Here is a 22011-nt window from a genome sequence, read left to right as displayed (position 1 = left end):
AAGATCTGCAGGGATGTCTTAGACGTTCTTTACTTTCATGTTAGTCTGATAGCTGCTATCTCATTTGCACACATCTGTGTGTCAGAAGGGCATAAACCATGGTCAATATTAAACCAATAATACTTTCATACCTGCTAAACAGCTTCTACATAGAACAGCCAGGATACAAACTGCAGCGTTCAGCATTTCCCTTTTCCTCACTGCAAAAGACAAATGTTATGGAATTTTTTTAATGTTCACTTCACGTTATCATTCACATCAATTTATTTTTTACATCCGAGTGCCAATATAATTATTACTACATGTTCAGAACCAATGTAGTGTGCAAGAGGGATAAAGAAGGAAAAAATGCATCAATTGCATTTTATATTGCTGTTTGACATTCGCTGTGCAAAAAAAAGGTAAGTAGGAATAAACCAGGAAAATATTATGAACACTAAAAAGCAATACTAAAAGATGTACATTTAAATGTTCGGAGCATATAAACTTTGAAAAAAAGAGGCTGTGTAGAGAGTGATCACTGATATGATTACCATTACTACTAATTATGATTACCCGTTTACAGTTGCGGCTCTCTTAACTGTGAAGGGGCTGGGTGGGTGTATCGCATGGGGGGGTTAACATTTAATAAAAAGTAAATAAATAAAAACTTACCTCCTCCGTTGCCGGCCACTCCCTCGTCTTTGCTGCAGACAAGCACAGGCTCCCAGCCTGCCCTGCGGCCAGTCCTGACGATGCTCAAAGCAGCGGCTGGATTGGCTGGGAGTGCCCAGCCTGGCTTTTCCCAGGCAGACAGGGAGCCTGTGCAGGCTCTCTCCAGCCCGGCAACTGTGTTGGCCAGTCCAAGAGGGTCGGCCAAACACACATGCTCTGAGGGGATTGCACAGTGCACTCCCCTCAATTCATCACCCCTATGGCCCGCCCCTTTTAGCACAAAGGGATAATAAACATGGGCCCATATTTATACTTTTTGACGCAAAACTGCGCTATCGCAGTTTTGCGTCAAAAAAATGTGCGCCGTCTAACGCCATTTGGATGCGCCATTCGAGGCGCCGTATTTATGGAATGGCGTTAGCCGGCGCTAGCAGACCGGCGCTGCCTGGTGTGCGTGGAAAAAAACCACGTAGACCAGGCAGCGCCGGCGTAGGGGGAAAATGGCGTTAGGGCGTCTTAAAATGGGGCAAGTCAGGTTGAGGCAAAAAAATCGCCTCAACCCGATTTGCGCCATTTTTTTCAACGCCCAGACGCCATTTAAATGACTCCTGTCTTAGTAAAGACAGGAGTCATGCCCCCTTGCCCAATGGCCATGCCCAGGGGACTTATGTCCCCTGGGCATGGTCATTGGGCATAGTGGCATGTAGGGGGGCACAAAGAAGGCCCCCCTATGCCACCAAAAAAAATTAAAAATATAAAAAATAATACTTACCTGAACTTACCTGAATGTCCCTGGGGTGGGTCCCTCCATCCTTGGGTGTCCTCCTGGGGTGGGCAGGGGTGGCAGGGGGGGTCCCTGGGGGCAGGGGAGGGCACCTGTGGGCTCATTTTGAGCCCACAGGCCCCTTAACGCCTACCCTGACCCAGGCGTTAAATAGTGGCGCAAATGCGGGGGTTTTTGACCCGCCAACTCCCGGGCGTGATTTTTGCCCGGGAGTATAAATACGACGCATTTGCGTCGCCGTCATTTTTTTAGACGGGAACGCCTTCCTTGCATCTCATTAACGCAAGGAAGGCGTTCACGCTAAAAAATGACGCTCTTTGCCCATACTTTGGCGCTAGACGCGTCTAACGCCAAAGTATAAATATGGCGTTAGTTTTGCGCCGAATTTGCGTCGAAAAAAACAACGCTAATTCGGCGCAAACGGAGTATAAATACGGGCCCAAATTTGGTGTCAGTCTGTTCAGCTATTTAGGCTTTAGTGCTGTTCAAATTCCAATAGAAAACTGCATGGCGAAAATACAGTTTGAGGCCCCCCCCACAAATACATTTTTCTCAGCCCGTGCTTGACAGATCGCCCCAAAGTTTTCCAGGAAAGAGGAGCAACCTTTTTTGGAAGCTCGTTGAGGATTCATCAAACAGCAGCAAAGTTATTGGCAAAATAAAAATATATTTCTTATTAAAACCTGGCTCTAACTATACAGAGGGGCGACTGCACTATGTATGTAATATATACACGTCTATACATACTCACACATTTTCTAATTATTTTTTTATGTTTATTATGTGTCATTTTTACATACTTTCTTGTGCAAACATATGCATGTTATGTTTACAAAACAGGAGTTTACTTTCTATTAATTTGACATCCTGAAAATCTGCATGTGTTTTAACTGTGTTATTTATAAAACAAATTGTAAGAGGGCCAAGGCCAGAACTATTGGATTTGCAAATTTGTGTTTCTATGTATTACTTCTCAAAAGTAGAAAAAAATAACATACATTATGAAATTGTAAATTAGTATCGTCAGACAAATTACTACAAAATATATTCGGGAACGATCCAAATATTAGCACAGATAAAGAGTAAGAATATCACAGAGATTAATGTTAGCTGAAAAATATTACCTTAAAGAACAACAAACTATATGGAGGCCTACGAAAAAGGTCAAATACCTACGTTTGGGGTGTACAGAAGAATATATTTACCAGTCTACAGTTGGTGAGAAAATATGACTAAAACAATATGCTACATGCAATATAGAATATATTGTATCAATTGGTCATATGGCAAAGAATAAGTGGAAATACTCCTGCAATAGTAAAAACAGAGTGAGTAGAACACAAAACTACCACAAGCATGAAATATAACAACGTTTCAGAAACAGCGCATTTCAACCACTAAAAACATTACAATATTTCAGCGAAGAATTCATCATTGTATAAAGATCGTGAAATAATTACATTTCTATGCTAACTGAGAATTGTAGAAACAGAAATTTTGTGTCAATTTTTTTATTTTACCTTTGTTTTGTTATTGCTTTTTGTATCCCGTCTGCATTTTCTCTGAGGGTAGCCAGTCGCTTAGGTAAATGCAACTAAGAACAAGCCAAGTATTCGTTACAGAAAGTTGCTTTTACTTTTTTGTGGTTTTTAGTTGATTCTGTGGGAGCTTCACCACAGCTCACTTCATGACAGAGACTGCTCTCTCTCCCACCCAGGTTAACATTCCTTTCCCTTACAAATGAGCATTCCTTAAGTGCTTGTGCAATTTGCATGACGCTAGCTGAGTCATGTATATGACGCATCCCAACTCAAACTCCTGGATTAAGTAAGCAAGCTTCAAGCCTTTTACCAGAAGCTGACCTGAAGGACTTTGTAACATATTGTTTCGTTAACATGTATAATACACACATAGGTAGTCTAAGTGGTGCAACATCTAACTGAAGCCCTGATTCTGGAAGACTTTCTTGACAATTATAAGTTAAGTGTGCAAAGGTTGATGTTTGAGAGGAAATTTACACAATAGAGCTAGCGGACATTTCTACCAGTGTGTCGGGTCTTACCACATTAGAATATCCACGTCTTTTGTTTCCTGTCAGTTACGATGGATTTCTACAGAGGTGGCACTTTTGTGTTTCAGAGGCCAGAGGAGGGAAACAGGTAACACAGCAAATGATTGTGTACAGACACCAGCTATTGTTTTTTGTGAGTATTGTGAACATACTTGCATTATTTTTCCCACACTACAGTTACTCCTGCCATGAGCAGGATAAAAGGGCAGATTTATACTTTTTTACGCAATACTGCGTTAGTGCAGTTTTGCGTGAAAAAGCATAGCGCCAGCTAACGCCATTCCAAGACGCCATCCAGGCGCCATATTTATGTAATGGCGCTAGCCGGCGCTAATGCCGTGTCAGCATCCTTGGAAAGGACGCTAACAGGGCTGGGAAGGTGTAAGGGAAACCGGGGCTTGTGCGCCGAATTATGACGCTACACTGTTCAAACGCCGAAAAATTGCCTCTAAGCAGTGTTGCTCCATTTTCGGGCACACAACCCCTATGGACATGGCTCCTGTCTTAGTAAAGGCTGGAGCCATGCCCACCACCCCAATGGCCATGCCCAGGGGGCAAACGTCCCCTGTGCATGGCCATTGGGGCCAGCGCCATGCAGGGGTCCCCAAGTCAGGGCCCCAGAGCGGTGTTTGATAAACAAAATATATACTTACCGGGACTTACCTGGGATGGGTCCCCCATCCTTAGGTGTCCTCCTGGTGTGGATGGGGATGTCCCAGGGGCCAGGGAAGGGCACCTGTGGGCAATTTCCATGGTCTCTGACCATGGAAATATGCCTGCAGGTTCCCTTACGCCTGCCCATTCCCAGGTGTTAAATAATGGCGCTAAGCAAGCTTAGCGTCATTATTTAAGGCCCCACGTGCTGGATTTTAGCACGGGGATAAATATGACGCAAAGGCCATATTGTCCTTTTCTGGACAGGGACGCCTACCTTGCATCTCATTGACGCAAGGTAGGTGTTCACGTCCACTAAATGGCATTATTCCATAACTTTGGTGCTAGAATGAAGCTAATTCTGCGCAAACCGAGTATAAATATGCGCCAAAGTGTCTCCGAACGGACAAAAAAGAAAAAGGTACACCTGTAAATATCATGGTGTGTATGGGAGGAACCTTCTGCATGGGAAATGTCTGTATGACTTATACAAAATCAAAATAGAGGGAAAATGTGTTTTTACATATTTCACTTTGCTTCCTCGAAGACACTGTTGACTAGCGGAAAATCCACTCAAGTATGTTTGGTTATCGAGGAACATGGCTAAAAATATGCAGCCATGTCCCTCAGGTGAGGAATTTTGGCGATTACTCCACTATGGATTAAGAGCAAGACGTACAGCACAACCTGCCTCATGATGCTAACTTTGTGTTTGTGATCAGACAGCAGGAAATACAATTTATTAGCACAAATCTAATCCCCAAAAACTAATTTTTAGGGAAATAACTCTTATTTAAAAAAACAGCATTAAAACTGGGAAGATTGCACTAGACATAAATGAATCTGCAAAAGACAACTATATGAAACCTGTAGGGTAAAAGTTTGAAGATCTGCAGGGATGTCTTAGACGTTCTTTACTTTCATGTTAGTCTGATAGCTGCTATCTCATTTGCACACATCTGTGTGTCAGAAGGGCATAAACCATGGTCAATATTAAACCAATAATACTTTCATACCTGCTAAACAGCTTCTACATAGAACAGCCAGGATACAAACTGCAGCGTTCAGCATTTCCCTTTTCCTCACTGCAAAAGACAAATGTTATGGAATTTTTTTAATGTTCACTTCACGTTATCATTCACATCAATTTATTTTTTACATCCGAGTGCCAATATAATTATTACTACATGTTCAGAACCAATGTAGTGTGCAAGAGGGATAAAGAAGGAAAAAATGCATCAATTGCATTTTATATTGCTGTTTGACATTCGCTGTGCAAAAAAAAGGTAAGTAGGAATAAACCAGGAAAATATTATGAACACTAAAAAGCAATACTAAAAGATGTACATTTAAATGTTCGGAGCATATAAACTTTGAAAAAAAGAGGCTGTGTAGAGAGTGATCACTGATATGATTACCATTACTACTAATTATGATTACCCGTTTACAGTTGCGGCTCTCTTAACTGTGAAGGTGCTGGGTGGGTGTATCGCATGGGGGGGTTAACATTTAATAAAAAGTAAATAAATAAAAACTTACCTCCTCCGTTGCCGGCCACTCCCTCGTCTTTGCTGCAGACAAGCACAGACTCCCAGCCTGCCCTGCGGCCAGTCCTGACGATGCTCAAAGCAGCGGCTGGATTGGCTGGGAGTGCCCAGCCTGGCTTTTCCCAGGCAGACAGGGAGCCTGTGCAGGCTCTCTCCAGCCCGGCAACTGTGTTGGCCAGTCCAAGAGGGTCGGCCAAACACACATGCTCTGAGGGGATTGCACAGTGCACTCCCCTCAATTCATCACCCCTATGGCCCGCCCCTTTTAGCACAAAGGGATAATAAACATGGGCCCATATTTATACTTTTTGACGCAAAACTGCGCTATCGCAGTTTTGCGTCCAAAAAATTTGCGCCGTCTAACGCCATTTGGATGCGCCATTCGGGCGCCGTATTTATGGAATGGCGTTAGCCGGCGCTAGCAGACCGGCGCTGCCTGGTGTGCGTGGAAAAAAACCACGTAGACCAGGCAGCGCCGGCGTAGGGGGAAAATGGCGTTAGGGCGTCTTAAAATGGGGCAAGTCAGGTTGAGGCAAAAAAATCGCCTCAACCCGATTTGCGCCATTTTTTTCAACGCCCAGACGCCATTTAAATGACTCCTGTCTTAGTAAAGACAGGAGTCATGCCCCCTTGCCCAATGGCCATGCCCAGGGGACTTATGTCCCCTGGGCATGGTCATTGGGCATAGTGGCATGTAGGGGGGCACAAAGAAGGCCCCCCATGCCACCAAAAAAAATTAAAAATATAAAAAATAATACTTACCTGAACTTACCTGAATGTCCCTGGGGTGGGTCCCTCCATCCTTGGGTGTCCTCCTGGGGTGGGCAGGGGTGGCAGGGGGGGTCCCTGGGGGCAGGGGTGGGCACCTGTGGGCTCATTTTGAGCCCACAGGCCCCTTAACGCCTACCCTGACCCAGGCGTTAAATAGTGGCGCAAATGCGGGGTTTTTTGACCCGCCAACTCCCGGGCGTGATTTTTGCCCGGGAGTATAAATACGACGCATTTGCGTCGCCGTCATTTTTTTAGACGGGAACGCCTTCCTTGCATCTCATTAACGCAAGGAAGGCGTTCACGCAAAAAAATGACGCTATTTGCCCATACTTTGGCGCTAGACGCGTCTAACGCCAAAGTATAAATATGGCGTTAGTTTTGCGCCGAATTTGCGTCGAAAAAAACAACGCTAATTCGGCGCAAACGGAGTATAAATACGGGCCATGGTTTATTATCCCTTTGTGGTAAAAGGTTTGCAACTTCTGCTGCTGGCGGGGGCGACACTCCTCCACCCTAATGGAGGAGCCGCCCCTGCCAGCCATTTAGGGAAATCAATTGTTCCAAGTTCAATTTACATATTTATCTTCATTCGGTATGTTAAGCCTTTGACAAGAGTCTTTGTCCCTAAAGTTTTCTAGAAAAAATATCACATCATGCTTTTCTTAACGTTTTGTAAGTGAGGCCTGTAAAGATCACTGTATGAGGTGGGAGGGGTTAAAGCCCACAGAATAGATTACAACAGGTCAAAAGGAAGTGCTTGTGCGCTGCCATGCTCAAACTAAAAAAAAAGGGAGTGATCATGCCCTCCCTCCAGATGAAAAGTGATGAGCAACTCATCTATTCTCTTTGTCGTTCTCATGATCTAAGTGGAAGAACTTGGAATGGCCACCTGCACTGCCAAAGTCAATACTGGGTCTGTGCTTCACTGTAAAGTCCATACCCTTTAGCGAGATTGACCATTTCAGCAGCTTGGGGTTTTCCCCCTCATCTGCATGAGCCATCTGAAATTCTCAAGGTCAGTTTGAACCCTGAAGTGAGTCTCCAACTAGTAGGGTCATCTTATTTAACTGGTGATCTGACCCTCATCATTTAACTGTGATAACACTGACCCAAACGCATGTTTTGAGGCACCTTTTTGGACCATACACTCCTTGCTGAAATCAGGTGCCTTGAGTATTAAGTTCTTCAGGGTGTCCAGGCCTACCAACTCTCCTCAGTCTAAATTAACTTTGACTGCTTCTTTCAAGTCAATTCTATCATTTGGGTACAATGGCGCCATGCCCCTTGACAAACCTGCTGAAGCAGTTTTGGGACAGAAGTCAGATGTTCTTGCCAGGTGGATTTAGAGACATCAATAACATCAAGGTATGCTGCATTAAAGGTCTCACCTCAGACAGAGCTCTGTTTACGAGCATCTGGAAGGTGGCACGGGCATTCTTTAGTACAAAGGGCATAACTTGGTTTGGTAGTGACCCGCAGGAATGGAGAATGGTGGCTTCTTCCTGGCTCCCTCCATCAGGTTAATCTGCAAGTATCCAGATGTAAAAAAAAAAATACTGTGATACTTAGCAGCCCCTAATTGGTCGATGAGCTCATCAAATCTGGGAATGGGGTGTGTCTCAGTCTTGATGATAGCCTTTAGTCCACTGTGTTCCACACAGATCCTGAGTTCTGGTGTCATCCCTTTCAGGTTGGCCTTGGGCACTAGCACCACTGGTCTGGCCCAGGGACTACTAGAGGGCTCAATCACTCCCAGGGACAACATTCTGGGAACTTCTTCCTTGAGTCCGGCCCTTACCTTATCTGACGACCTGAAGAACAAGTTACTTACCTTCGGTAACGCCTTATCTGGTTGACACTATATAGCCACAGATTCCTTACCTTCAATTAGCCCTATTATCCCCGGGTACCAGACTGGATTTGCAAATGTTTCTGAGCAGTCCCCTTGCGCACTGGTTGGAGGCATAGTTTAGCTCTGTGTGGTATAATTGGCGTTATCAATGCCAGAAGTGACGTGTGCAGTGCCTATATAGGTGCCATTCTATGTGCATTGATCTTAGTTTTGTGATTATTTTTCCACGCCAGAAGCACAGAGCCCTACTGAGGTTGAGTGAACCAGTGTGCCAAAGTGAGGTCCTCAGGGTCCTCTTTAGATGGAGTTGACAGACCCCAGAGCGGGAAGGTTGGTAAGGAATCTGCGGCTAGAGAGAGTCTGTACCCAATATTGCATCAAAGAATGTAAATAACTTGTTCATCTGGTAGAGACATCTAACCACAGAATCTTTACCGTAAAGTAAAAACAAAAGCAAAATTTCCCCAATGGTTGGTCTGTGGACTGTTTATAGTAAAGTTCTGGAGGATCGAACGGGTGAAATGCGCATCGCACCAGACATGACTGTTCAGGCAGCAGTGCTTGGTGTATGTTCACCAATGCCCAGACAGCTGTCTGACAGATATTCAGGACAAGGACAATGCGAGCTAACACAGTGGGTGCAGCCTTGGCCCTGGTGGAACAAGCCTACAAGCCTTCAGGGGATCAGTGAGGAGCAGACTTTTATGCAGAGGACAATCCACCTGGAGATGGTTCACTTCTGCACTGCTTTGCCTACTTTACTTCAACAAAGGCCACAAAATGTTTATCACCAACCCGGATATCTTGGGTATGATCAATGTATAACAACAGGATTCAGACACTGGAGACTATCCTTTTGTTTGACAGCGTGAGGTGGAAAAAAGAAAATCAGTGGCATAATGTTATTGTAAGAAAGTAGCCTCTTTCTTGTAAGAAATTAGCCTCTTTCATGCTAATCAGGATCCCAGTAGTTATGCTCTCTCTCTCTTGCATTATGGCTATGTCATACTGGTAACCCAGTAGTTCACCTACAATTGGCATACTGATGCCCCTTCTAAGTCCCTAGTATATGGTACCTAGGTACCCAGGGCACTGGGGTTCCAGGGGATCCCTATGGGCTGCAGCATATCTTTTGCGACCCACAGGGAGCACATGCAAAGGCTTCTACAGGACTGCCATTGCAGCCTGTGTGAAAAGGTGCATGCAGCCTTTCACTTCCCTTTACACTGCACCAGGTCACTTATAAGTCACCCCTGTAGCAGGCCCTCCAAGCCTGAGGTTCTGTATGTTAGGGTGCCCCTGCACAAGCAGAGGTGCCCCCACGACTTCCAGGACCATTTTCCCAGACTTCGTGAGTGCGGGGACGGCATTTTATGCATGTACTGGATATAGGTCACTACCTATGTCCAGCTACATAATGGTAACTCCGAACATAGGCATGTTTGCTATCAAACATGTTGGAATCATATCCCAAGGCTTTTGAAAGCTTTGGTTGTATGATTACATACACTCTGGGAGCTCCTTAGAGGACCCCCAGTATTGCCATTCCAGCCTTCTGAGGTTTTCCAGGCAGCCCCAGCTGCTGCCACCTCTCAGACAGCCTTCTGCCCTCCTGTTGCTTGAGCAGTTCAAGCCCAGGAAGGTAGAACAAAGGATTTCCTTTAGGAGAGGGGTGTTACACCCTCTCCCTTTGGAAACAGGTATTACAGGCTTGGGAGGGGAAGCCTCCCCAAGCCACTGGAAATGCTTTCAAGGCCGCATTTAGTGCCATCCTTGCATAATCCAGTCTACAAAGGTTCAGGGACCCCAAATCACTGCTCTGACACAAAACTGGACAAAGGAAAGGGAAGTGACTACTCCCTTGTCCATCACCACCCCAGAGGTGGTGCTCTGAGCTCCTCTATAGAGTGTCACTAGGTTTTGCCATCTTGGATTCCAAGTTGGCAGGGAACTCTGGGAGCAGCTGAGGGGCCAGTCAGAGACCTCCCCTGTTAGATGCTTACCTGTTTAGCTGACTGTAGGAGGCTGGCCTGGCTTGTAGTGGGTACCAGAGGTACTTACACCTTGTGCCAGGTCCAGTTATCCCTTATTAGTGTAGAAGAGGTGTTTCTAGCAGCTTAGGCTGATAGAAGGTAGCTATAGCAGAGCAGCTTAGGCTGAACTAGGAGACATGCAAAGCTCCTACTATACCACTGGTGGCATATGCACAATATCATAAGAAAACACAATACACAGATATACTAAAAATAAAGGTACTTTATTTTTATGAGAATGGGCCTGATTCTAACTTTGGAGGACGGTGTTAAACCGTCCCAAAAGTGGCGGATATACCACCTACCGTATTACGAGTTCCATAGGATATAATGGACTCGTAATACGGTAGGTGGTATATCCGCCACTTTTGGGACGGTTTAACACCGTCCTCCAAAGTTAGAATCAGGCCCAATATGTCAAAAGTATCTCAGTGAATACCCTCAGTATGAGGATGACAAATATACACAAGATATATGTACACAATACCAAAAATATGCAGTAATAGCAAAAGGAAGTAATGCAAGCAGTGTAAAGTTACAATAGATTGCAATAGGAGCACATAGGTATAGGGGCAACACAAACCATATACTCCAAAAGTGGAATGCGAACCACGAATGTACCCCAAACCTATGTGAGCTTGTAGAGGGTCGCTGGGACTGTAAGAAAACAGTGAGAGTTAGAAAAATAGCCCACCCCAAGACCCTGAAAGGTAGGTGTAAAGTGCACCTACTACCCCCAGAGAGCACAGAAGTCGTGATAGGAATGTAAATGTAAAAGAATGTAAATAACTTGTTCATCTGGTAGGGACATCTAACCACAGAATCTTTACCGTAAAGTAAAAACAAAAGCAACATTTCCCCAATGGTTGGTCTGTGGACTGTTTACAGTAAAGTTCTGGAGGATCGAACGGGTGAAATGCGCATCGCACCAGACATGACTGTTCAGGCAGCAGTGCTTGGTGTATGTTCACCAATGCCCAGATAGCTGTCTGACAGATATTCAGGACAAGGACAATGCGAGCTAACACAGTGGGTGCAGCCTTGGCCCTGGTGGAACAAGCCTACAAGCCTTCAGGGGATCAGTGAGGAGCAGACTTTTATGCAGAGGACAATCCACCTGGAGATGGTTCACTTCTGCACTGCTTTGCCTACTTTACTTCAACAAAGGCCACAAAATGTTTATCACCAACCCGGATATCTTGGGTATGATCAATGTATAACAATAGTGCTGTTACAGGATTCAGACACTGGAGACTATCCTTTTGTTTGACAGCGTGAGGTGGAAAAAAGAAAATCAGTGGCATAATGTTATTGTAAGAAAGTAGCCTCTTTCTTGTAAGAAAGTAGCCTCTTTCATGCTAATCAGGATCCCAGTAGTTATGCTCTCTCTCTCTTGCATTATGGCTATGTCATACTGGTAACCCAGTAGTTCACCTACAATTGGCATACTGGTGCCCCTTCTAAGTCCCTAGTATATGGTACCTAGGTACCCAGGGCACTGGGGTTCCAGGGGATCCCTATGGGCTGCAGCATATCTTTTGCGACCCACAGGGAGCACATGCAAAGGCTTCTACAGGACTGCCATTGCAGCCTGTGTGAAAAGGTGCATGCAGCCTTTCACTTCCCTTTACACTGCACCAGGTCACTTATAAGTCACCCCTGTAGCAGGCCCTCCAAGCCTGAGGTTCTGTATGTTAGGGTGCCCCTGCACAAGCAGAGGTGCCCCCATGACTTCCAGGACCATTTTCCCGGACTTCGTGAGTGCGGGGACAGCATTTTATGCATGTACTGGATATAGGTCACTACCTATGTCCAGTTACATAATGGTAACTCCGAACATAGGCATGTTTGCTATCAAACATGTTGGAATCATATCCCAAGGCTTTTGAAAGCATTGGTTGTATGATTACATACACTCTGGGAGCTCCTTAGAGGACCCCCAGTATTGCCATTCCAGCCTTCTGAGGTTTTCCAGGCAGCCCCAGCTGCTGCCACCTCTCAGACAGCCTTCTGCCCTCCTGTTGCTTGAGCAGTTCAAGCCCAGGAAGGTAGAACAAAGGATTTCCTTTAGGAGAGGGGTGTTACACCCTCTCCCTTTGGAAACAGGTATTACAGGCTTGGGAGGGGAAGCCTCCCCAAGCCACTGGAAATGCTTTCAAGGCCGCATTTAGTGCCATCCTTGCATAATCCAGTCTACAAAGGTTCAGGGACCCCAAATCACTGCTCTGACACAAAACTGGACAAAGGAAAGGGAAGTGACTACTCCCTTGTCCATCACCACCCCAGAGGTGGTGCTCTGAGCTCCTCTATAGAGTGTCACTGGGTTTTGCCATCTTGGATTCCAAGTTGGCAGGGAACTCTGGGAGCAGCTGAGGGGCCAGTCAGAGACCTCCCCTGATAGATGCTTACCTGTTTAGCTGTACCTCAACTGACCCTATGTTGTCAGTATGTTTGTTATGTGTCACTGGGACCCTGCTAGCCAGGATCCTAGTGCTCATAAGTTTTTTTGGCCTATATGTATGTGTTTCCTGTGTGATGCCTAACTGTCTCACTGAGGTTCTGCTAACCAGAACCTCAGTGGTTATGCTCTCTCTGCTTTCCAAATTGTCACTAACAAGCTAGGGACCAATTTCACCAATTCACATTGGCATACTGGTACACCCATATAATTCCCTAGTATATGGTACTGAGGTACCCAGGGTAGTGGGGTTCCAGGAGATCCTTATGGGCTGCAGCATTTCTTTTGCCACCCATAGGGAGATCTGACAATTCTTACACAGGCCTGCCAGTGCAGCCTGAGTGAAATAACGTCCACGTTATTTCACAGCCATTTACCACTGCACTTAAGTAACTTATAAGTCACCTATATGTCTAACCTTCACCTGGTGAAGGTTGGGTGCAAAGTTACTTAGTGTGTAGGCACCCTGGCACTAGCCAAGGTGCCCCCACATTGTTCAGGGCAAATTCCCCGGACTTTGTGAGTGCGGGGATACCATTTCACGCGTGCACTATACATAGGTCACTACCTATGTACAGTATAGCGTCACAATGGTAACTCCGAACATGGGCATGTAACATGTCTAAGATCATGGAATTGTCACCCCAATGCCATTCTGGCATTGGGGAGAAAATTCCATGATTCCCCGGGTCTCTAGCACACAACCCGGGTACTGCCAAACTGCCTTTCCGGGGTCTCCACTGCAGCTGCTGCCAGCCCCTCAGACAGGTTGCTGCACTCCTGCGGCCCAGGCAGCCCTGGCCGAGGAAGGCAGAACAAAGGATTTCCTCTGAGAGAGGGTGTGACACCCTCTCCCTTTGGAAATAGGTGTGATGGCTGGGGAGGAGTAGCCTCCCCCAGCCTCTGGAAACACTTTGATGGGCACAGATGCTGCCCATCTCTGCATAAGCCAGTCTACACCGGTTTAGGGATCCCCCAGCCCTGCTCTGGTGCGAAACTGGACAAAGGAAAGGGGAGTGACCACTCCCCTGACCTGCACCTCCCAGGAGAGGTGCCCAGAGCTCCTCCAGTGTGCTCCAGACCTCTGCTCTGAGTGGCCAGTGCCATCAGGTGACGTCAGAGACTCCTTCTGATAGGCTCTTACCTTTCTTACTAGCCTATCCTCCTTCCTAGGTAGCCAAACCTCCTTTTCTGGCTATTTAGGGTCTCTGCTTTGGGGAATTCTTCAGATACCGAATGCAAGAGCTCACCAGAGTTCCTCTGCATCTCCCTCTTCACCTTCTGCCAAAGGATCGACCGCTGACTGCTCAGGACGCCTGCCAAACTGTAACAAAGTAGCAAAGACGACTACTGCAACCTTGTATTGCTTCATCCTGCCGGCTTTCTCGTCTGTTTCCTGGTGGTGCATGCTCTGGGGGTAGCCTGCCTCCTTCTTGCACCAGGAGCTCTGAAGAAATCTCCAGTGGGTCGACGGAATCTTACCCCTGCAACCGCAGGCAACAAAAGACTACATCACTGGTCCTCTGGGTCCCCTCTCAGCACAACAAGCATGGTCCCTGGAACTCAGCAACTCTGTCCAAGTAACTCACACAGTCCAGTGACTCTTCAGTCCAAGTTTGGTGGAGGTAAGTCCTTGCCTCCCCACGCTAGACTGCATTGCTGGGTACTGCATGATTTGCAGCTGCTCCGGCTCCTGTGCACTCTTCCAGGATTTCCTTCATGCACAGCCAAGCCTGGGTCCCCGACACTCTAACCTGCAGTGCACAACCTTCTGAGTTGTCCTTCGGCGTCGTGGGACTCCCTTTTCTGACTTTGGGTGGACTCGGGTTCACTCCTCTTCTAAATGCCTGATCCGGTACTTCTGTGGGTGCTGCCTGCTTCTGTGAGGGCTCCCTAACTTGCTGGGTGCCCCCTCTGTCTCCTCATCCAAGTGGCGACATCCTGGTCCCTCCTGGGCCACAGCAGCATCCAAAAACCTTAACCATGACCCTTGCAGCTAGCAAGGCTTGTCTGCGGTCTTTCTGCATGGGAACACCTCTGCAAGCTTCTTCACTACGTTGGACATCCATCCTCCAAAGGGGAAGTTCCTAGTCCTCTTCGGTCTTACAAAACACCAAGCTTCTTCCATCTGGTGGCAGCTTCCTTGCACCCTCAGCTGGCATTTCCGGGGCATCTGCCCACTCTCGACACTCTCGACACTCTTGGACTTGGTCCCCTTGTTTCACAGGTACTCAGGTCCGGAAATCCACTGTTGTTGCTTTACTGGTGTTGGTTTTCCTTGCAGAATCCCCCTATCACGACTTCTGTGCTCTCTGGGGGTAGTAGGTGCACTTTACACCTACCTTTCAGGGTCTTGGGGTGGGCTATTTTTCTAACTCTCACTGTTTTCTTACAGTCCCAGCGACCCTCTACAAGCTCACATAGGTTTGGGGTCCATTCGTGGTTCGCATTCCACTTTTGGAGGATATGGTTTGTGTTGCCCCTATACCTATGTGCTCCTATTGCAATCTACTGTAACTTTACATTGCTTGCATTACTTCCTTTTGCTATTACTGCATAATTTTGGTATTGTGTACATATCTTGTGTATATTTCTCATCCTCATACTGAGGGTACTCACTGAGATACTTTTGGCATATTGTCATAAAAATAAAGTACGTTTATTTTTATGATATCTGTGTATTGTGTTTTCTTATGATATTGTGCATATGACACCAGTGGTATAGTAGGAACTTTACATGTCTCCTAGTTCAGCCTAAGCTGCTTTGCCATAGCTACCTTCTATCAGCCTAAGCTGCTAGAAACACCTCTTCTACACTAATAAGGGATAACTGGACCTGGCACAAGGTGTAAGTACCTCTGGTACCCATTACAAGCTAGGCCAGCCTCCTACATTGGTTGTGCAGCGGTGGAATAAGTACTTGTAACTACTTACCACTTTGTCATTGTGTACTTTTCATAAGAGAATTATATACAAAACAAGTTCAGTGTATGTACACCTAAACAAAATGTTTTGCTTTTCTTCTCTTACACTTTCTACTAAGTGATGAAAAGTACTCCAAAACTTCTACAACGTTTCCAAAAAGTTTGAAAACGTTTTTTTTCTGTTCTTTAAAAAGTCCTGAAACTTTTTCTCTCTTCTCACTGTCTCTAAACCTTCTTCTATCATGTCTGATGTAGGAACTGCTCTTAAAATGGTCAATACAACTTATGTCAATTTAAACTTCAAGAGCCTAAGGAGTCTCTGCATTGATAGAGGTTTAGTGATAGGAAAGAACCCTTCAAGAGAATTTCTATTTAACTTGCTCATTGAGAATGATAAGTCCCTAGCAGGCACTTCAACTGAGAAGTTGGTAGATAGCTCCCATTCTGACTCAGGGGAACCCCTTGAGGGAGGTGTGGAGGGTTCTATTCCAAATCTGCCCCTCAGCAGACCTCAGAGCAATGCTGGTAGTAATAGGAGCTCCCATCACAGTAGGGATGTTTTTATTCCTGGAGGCCAGGTTGTTAGAGTCCAATCTGTTAGGGTCAGATCTCCCTCTGTTGTTTCCAATTTGTCCTCAGTGTCCAAGCATTCCCAACCCACCCACCCAGAAGACAACATGTTAGAAAGGGAACTCAAAAAGTTGAGAGTGGAAGAGACCAGGCTGAAGCGTAAACAGCAACAACTGGTTCTAGACAGGGAATCCCTAGACCTGGAGAAGGGGAGACAGAGATTGGGGTTTGGACCCCATGGTGGCAGCAGCAGTATTCCTGATAGTAATCCTGTGAGAGAGCATGATTCCAGGAATCTGCACAAGATAGCTCCCCCTTACAAGGAGGGAGATGACATCAACAAGTGGTTTGCTGCACTTGAGAGGGCCTGTATGGTACAGGGGGTCCCTCAAAGGCAGTGAGCTGCTATATTGTGGCTATCTTTCAATGGAAAGGGTAGGGATAGGCTCCTTACTATTAGAGAAAGTGATGCTAACAATTTTGCCGTTTTGAAGGATGCACTCTTGTATGGATTTGGCTTAGCCACTGAAAAATACAGGATTAAGTTCAGAGACACCAGAAAAGAGTCCTCACAAGACTGGATAGACTTTGTTGACTGTTCAGTGAAGGCCTTGGAGGGGTGGTTACATGGCAGTAAAGTTTCTGACTATGAAAGCCTGTATAATCTTATTCTGAGAGATCATATTCTGAATAACTGTGTGTCTGACTTGTTACACCAATATCTAGTGGACTCAGATCTGACCTCTCCCCAAGAATTGGGAAAGAAGGCAGACAAATGGGTCAGAACAAGAGTGAACAGAAAAGTTCATACAGGGGGTGACAAGGATGGCAAGAATAAGGATGGTAAGTCTTCTGACAAGGGTGGGGACAAAAGTAAAACTGAGTCTTCATCAGGCCCACAAAAATCCTCTGGTGGGGGTGGTAGGTCCAAATCCACTTCAAATCAACCTAAAAAGCCTTGGTGTTATTTGTATAAAGTAAAAGGCCATTGGACAACTGATGCCAGTTATCCAAAGAAAAACACCAAACCTCCCACTACCACAACCCCTACTGCAAATTCTAGTGCCCCTAGTAATAGCAGTGGTGGTGGGAGCAAACCTACTAATAGCCAATCCAAGGGAGTAGCCGGGCTCACTTTTGGTAATTTAGTTGGGGTTGGTCTTGTTAGGGAGATCACAGAGGCTGTGTTAGTCTCTGAAGGTGCCATTGATTTGACCACCTTGGTTGCTTGTCCCCTTAATATGGATAAGTACAAGCAACTTCCCCTAATAAATGGTGTTGAGGTTCAGGCCTACAGGGACACAGGTGCCAGTGTTACCATGGTGATAGAGAAACTGGTGCACCCTGAACAACACCTACTTGGTCAGCAGTACCAAGTGACAGACGCTCATAACAGCACTCTTAGCCACCCCATGGCTGTTGTGAATCTCAACTGGGGGAGGGTTACTGGTCCAAAGAAAGTTGTGGTTTCCTCAGATTTACCTGTAGACTGACTAATAGGGAACCATTTAGAGACATCAGCTTGGGCAGAAGTGGATTTGGAGGCTCATGCAGCAATGCTGGGCATTCCTGGGCATTTTTTTGCTTTGACAAGGGCTCAGGCCAAAAAGAAACAAGGAGAGGGTAACTTGGATCCTGGAACAATAGACCAAGTGCTCCCTAAAGCTAGGGGTAGCAAGGATAAATCGCTACCCACTATCCCTCCCTCTACACATGATTCTCCTTCTGAGGAAGAAGAATTTCCTGCCTGTGCAAAACCTTCACCAGATGAGCTGGCAGCAGACACTGCTGAGCTTTTGGGTGGAGGGAGGCCTTCCAGGGAAGAGCTGAGTGTGGCACAGCAAACCTATCCCACATTAGAGGGTCTCAGACAGCAAGCTGTCGAACAGCAAAATGGGGATGACAGTGACTCACATACAGTTTACTGGGAGGACAACCTCTTGTACACCGAGGCAAGGGACCCAAAACCTGGAGCAGCCAGGAGATTGGTCATTCCCCTGCAGTACAGAGAGTTCCTCCTAACTCTTGCACATGACATTCCTTTGGCTGGGCATTTGGGCCAGATCAAAACATGGGAAAGGCTTGTCCCCCTGTTTCACTGGCCTAGGATGTCAGAGGACACTAAAGATTTTTGCAAGTCTTGTGTGACCTGCCAAGCCAGTGGCAAGACTGGTGTCACACCAAAGGCTCCCCTTATTCCACTACCTGTGGTTGGGGTCCCCTTTGAAAGGGAAGGGGTTGACATAGTTAGCCCCCTTGACCCTCCTACTGCTTTAGGTAATAGGTTTATCTTGGTGGTTGTGGACCTTCTGAAAGCCCATGGGCGAGTCCTGTGGTGCTTGTACCAAAGCCTCACTCAAAAGATGGAAAAAGGGAGATGAGGTTTTGTGTAGACCACAGAGGTCTCAATCAGGTAACAAAAACTGATGCTCACCCTATGCCCATGGCAGATGAGCTCATAGATACACTGGCATCTGCCAAGTATCTAAGCACCTTTGATTTGACTGCAGGGTATTGGCAGATCAAATTGGCTGAAGATGCTAAACCTAAAACTGCATTTTCAACTATAGGAGGGCACTACCAATTTACAGTGATGCCCTTTGGTTTGAAAAATGCACCTACCCCTTTTCAGAGGTTGGTGAACACAGTCCTGTAAGGCTTTGAGGCTTTTAGTGCAGCATATCTAGATGATATTGCTGTCTTTAGCTCCACCTGGGATGAGCACCTGGTCCACCTTTGGAAAGTTTTGGAGGCCCTGCAAAAGGCAGGCCTCACTAGCAAGGCCTCAAAGTACCAGATAGGGCAGGGAAAGGTGGTTTATCTGGGACACCTGGTTGGTGGAGAACAGATTGCACCACTGCAGGGGAAAATCCAGACAATCATGGATTGGGTCCCCCCTACAACACAGACCCAAGTGAGAGCCTTCTTAGGCCTCACTGGGTATTACAGGAGATTCATTAAAACATATGGATCCATAGCAGCCCCTCTTAATGATCTCACAAGTAAGAAGATGCCTAAAAAGGTATTGTGGACAGCTAGCTGTCAGAAAGCTTTTGAGGAGCTCAAACAGGCCATGTGCTCTGCACCTGTCCTAAAAAGCTCACGTTACTCCAAGAAATTAATTGTTCAAACTGATGCATCTGAATTAGGGGTGGGGGCAGTCTTATCACAACTCAGTTCTCAGGGCTAGGATCAACCAGTTGCTTTTATCAGCAGAAGGTTGACCCCTAGAGAAAAGCATTGGTCTGCCATTGAGAGGGAGGCCTTTGCTGTGGTCTGGGCACTGACAAAGTTGAGGCCATACCTGTTTGGCACTCACTTTATTGTTCAGACAGACCACAAACCTCTACTTTGGCTAAAACAAATGAAAGGTGAAAACCCTAAATTGTTGAGGTGGTCCATATCTCTACAAGGAATGGACTATACAGTGGAACATAGACCTGGGAGTACCCACTCCAATGCAGATGGACTCTCCAGATATTTCCACTTAGACAACGATGACTCATCAGGTCATGGCTAGTCTTATTGTCCTTCGTTTGGGGGGGGGTTGTGTAAGAAAGTACCATCTTGCCTGGCATGTTACCCTCATATTTCACTGTATATATGTTGTTTTAGTCTATGTGTCACTCAGTGCTCATAAGTATGTGCCCTGTATGTGTTCCCTATATGATGCCTAACTGTCTCACTGAGGCTCTGCTAACCAGAACCTCAGTGGTATGCTCTCTCTGCTTTCCAAATTTGTCACTAACAGGTAGTGACTAAATTTACCAATTCACATTGGCATACTGGTACACCCATATAATTCCCTAGTATATGGTACTGAGGTACCCAGGGTATTGGGGTTCCAGGAGATCACTATGGGCTGCAGCATTTCTTTTGCCACCCATAGGGAGCTCAGACAATTCTTACACAGGCCTGCCACATCAGCCTGAGTGAACTAACATCCACGTTATTTCACAGCCATTTTTCACTGCACATAAGTAACTTATAAGTCACCTATATGTCTAACCCTCACTTGGTGAAGGTTGGGTGCCAAGTTACTTAGTGTGTCGGCACCCTGGCACTAGCCAAGGTGCCCCCACATCGTTCAGGGCAATTTCCCCGGAGTTTGTGAGTGCGGGGACACCATTACACGCGTGCACTATACATAGGTCACTACCTATGTATAGCGTCACAATGGTAACGCCGAACATGGCCATGTAACATGTCTAAGATCATGGAATTGTCCCCCCAATACCATTCTGGTATTGGGGGGACAATTCCATGATGCCCCGGGAAGGCCTTGGAAGGGTGCTTGCATGGCAGTAAGGTATCTGACTATGAAAGCCTGTACAATCTTATTCTGAGAGAGCATATTCTTAACAATTGTGTGTCTGATTTGTTACACCAGTACTTGATAGACTCAGATCTGATCTCTCCCCAAGAATTGGGAAAGAAGGCAGACAAATGGGTCAGAACAAGAGCGAACAGAAAAGTTCATACAGGAGGTGACAAGGATGGCAAGAAGAAAGATGGTGAGAAATCTCAGGATAAGCATGGGGATAAGGGTAAAACTAAAGATCCTTCTTCAAATCCTAAACACTCTTCAGGAGGTGGGATAAATCAAATTATTCCTCTTCTTCACAACCCACACACATTAAAATGCCTTCATGCTTTGTGTGTAAAAATAAAGGCCAGGGGATAAGTCCTGTCCAGGTAAACCTCCTGAGCCTACCTTTAATACATCAAACTCTAGTGCCCCTAGCAGTAGTGGTAATAGTGGTGGCAACAGTCAAAATAAGGGTGTAGTTGGGTTCACTTATGGGTCCATCATAGAAACTGGGGTAGTCAGTCCCAAGGCAGTTTCTGTCACACCTGGTGGCATTGGCCTTGCCACACTGGCTGCTTGTCCCCTTACAATGGATAAGTACAGGCAGACAGTTTCCATAAATGGTGTTAAGGCTCAGGACTACAGGGACACAGGTGCCAGTATCACTTTGGTGACTGAAAACCTAGTGTCTCCCGAACAACACATCATTGCACAACAGTACAAGATTATTGATGTCCATAACTCCACTAAGTTTTTTGCCTTAGCTATAATTCAGTTTAGTTGGGGTGGAGTTACTGGCCCTAAGCAGGTGGTATTATCATCTAGCTTACCTGTAGACTGCCTCTTAGGTAATGACCTAGAGGCCTCAGGTTGGGCTGAGGTAGAGTTTCATACCATGCAGCCATGCTGGGTATCCTTGAGGAATTGCTTCCTCTCATTTCAGCTGAAATGAAAAAGCAAAGGAGAGAAAAAGGCCTGAAAACTCAGGATCCTACTCCAACAACAGGCAAAAAGGGCATCAAAGTATCCCCTACCCACCCTGCCATTCAGGATACCATTCCTGTGGTGGGAGAAACCTCTCCTGGGGTGGCACCTGTACCAAAGGAACCATCAGCTGGCACAGCTGTACTCCCTGAGGTGGAAGTACCTCTCTGTGGGATAACTAATATTGGTGAGAAAAAGTGCACCATTTTAACATGGAGCGTCCCTCCAACTCTCCCAGAGAAACTTTAGTGCAGCAACCCTGCACTGCCTCACAACACTTAGGCCAGCAGCCCTGCCCTAGTGTGGAGCTCATAGGACAGCATCCCTGCCCTGCTCCAATTCAAGGGAAACAGCAACCATGTTCTCTCTTACAGCCATATGGACAATGTTTTTGGTCCTC

General features: G+C 46.1%; 1 protein-coding gene across 1 annotated transcript in view; it reads right to left on the bottom strand.

Annotated features, from left to right (window-relative positions):
* The window catches only part of IL31RA (interleukin 31 receptor A), a 1545596-nt gene that overhangs the window by 1324050 nt on the left and 199535 nt on the right, over nt 1-22011 (bottom strand). The window contains exons 2-3 of the mRNA XM_069222232.1: nt 5180-5248; nt 132-200 (exon numbers count right to left, since the gene is read on the bottom strand). Of these exons, the coding sequence (XP_069078333.1) occupies nt 132-200; nt 5180-5234 (124 nt within the window). The 5' untranslated portion in view covers nt 5235-5248. The remainder of the gene's footprint in view (nt 1-131; nt 201-5179; nt 5249-22011) is intronic.

Source organism: Pleurodeles waltl, chromosome 1_1 (genome assembly GCF_031143425.1).
Source record: "Pleurodeles waltl isolate 20211129_DDA chromosome 1_1, aPleWal1.hap1.20221129, whole genome shotgun sequence".
Classification (NCBI taxonomy): domain Eukaryota; kingdom Metazoa; phylum Chordata; class Amphibia; order Caudata; family Salamandridae; genus Pleurodeles; species Pleurodeles waltl.
Note: the sequence above shows the minus strand (reverse complement) of the source record. Positions and strands in the feature narration are given on the sequence as shown.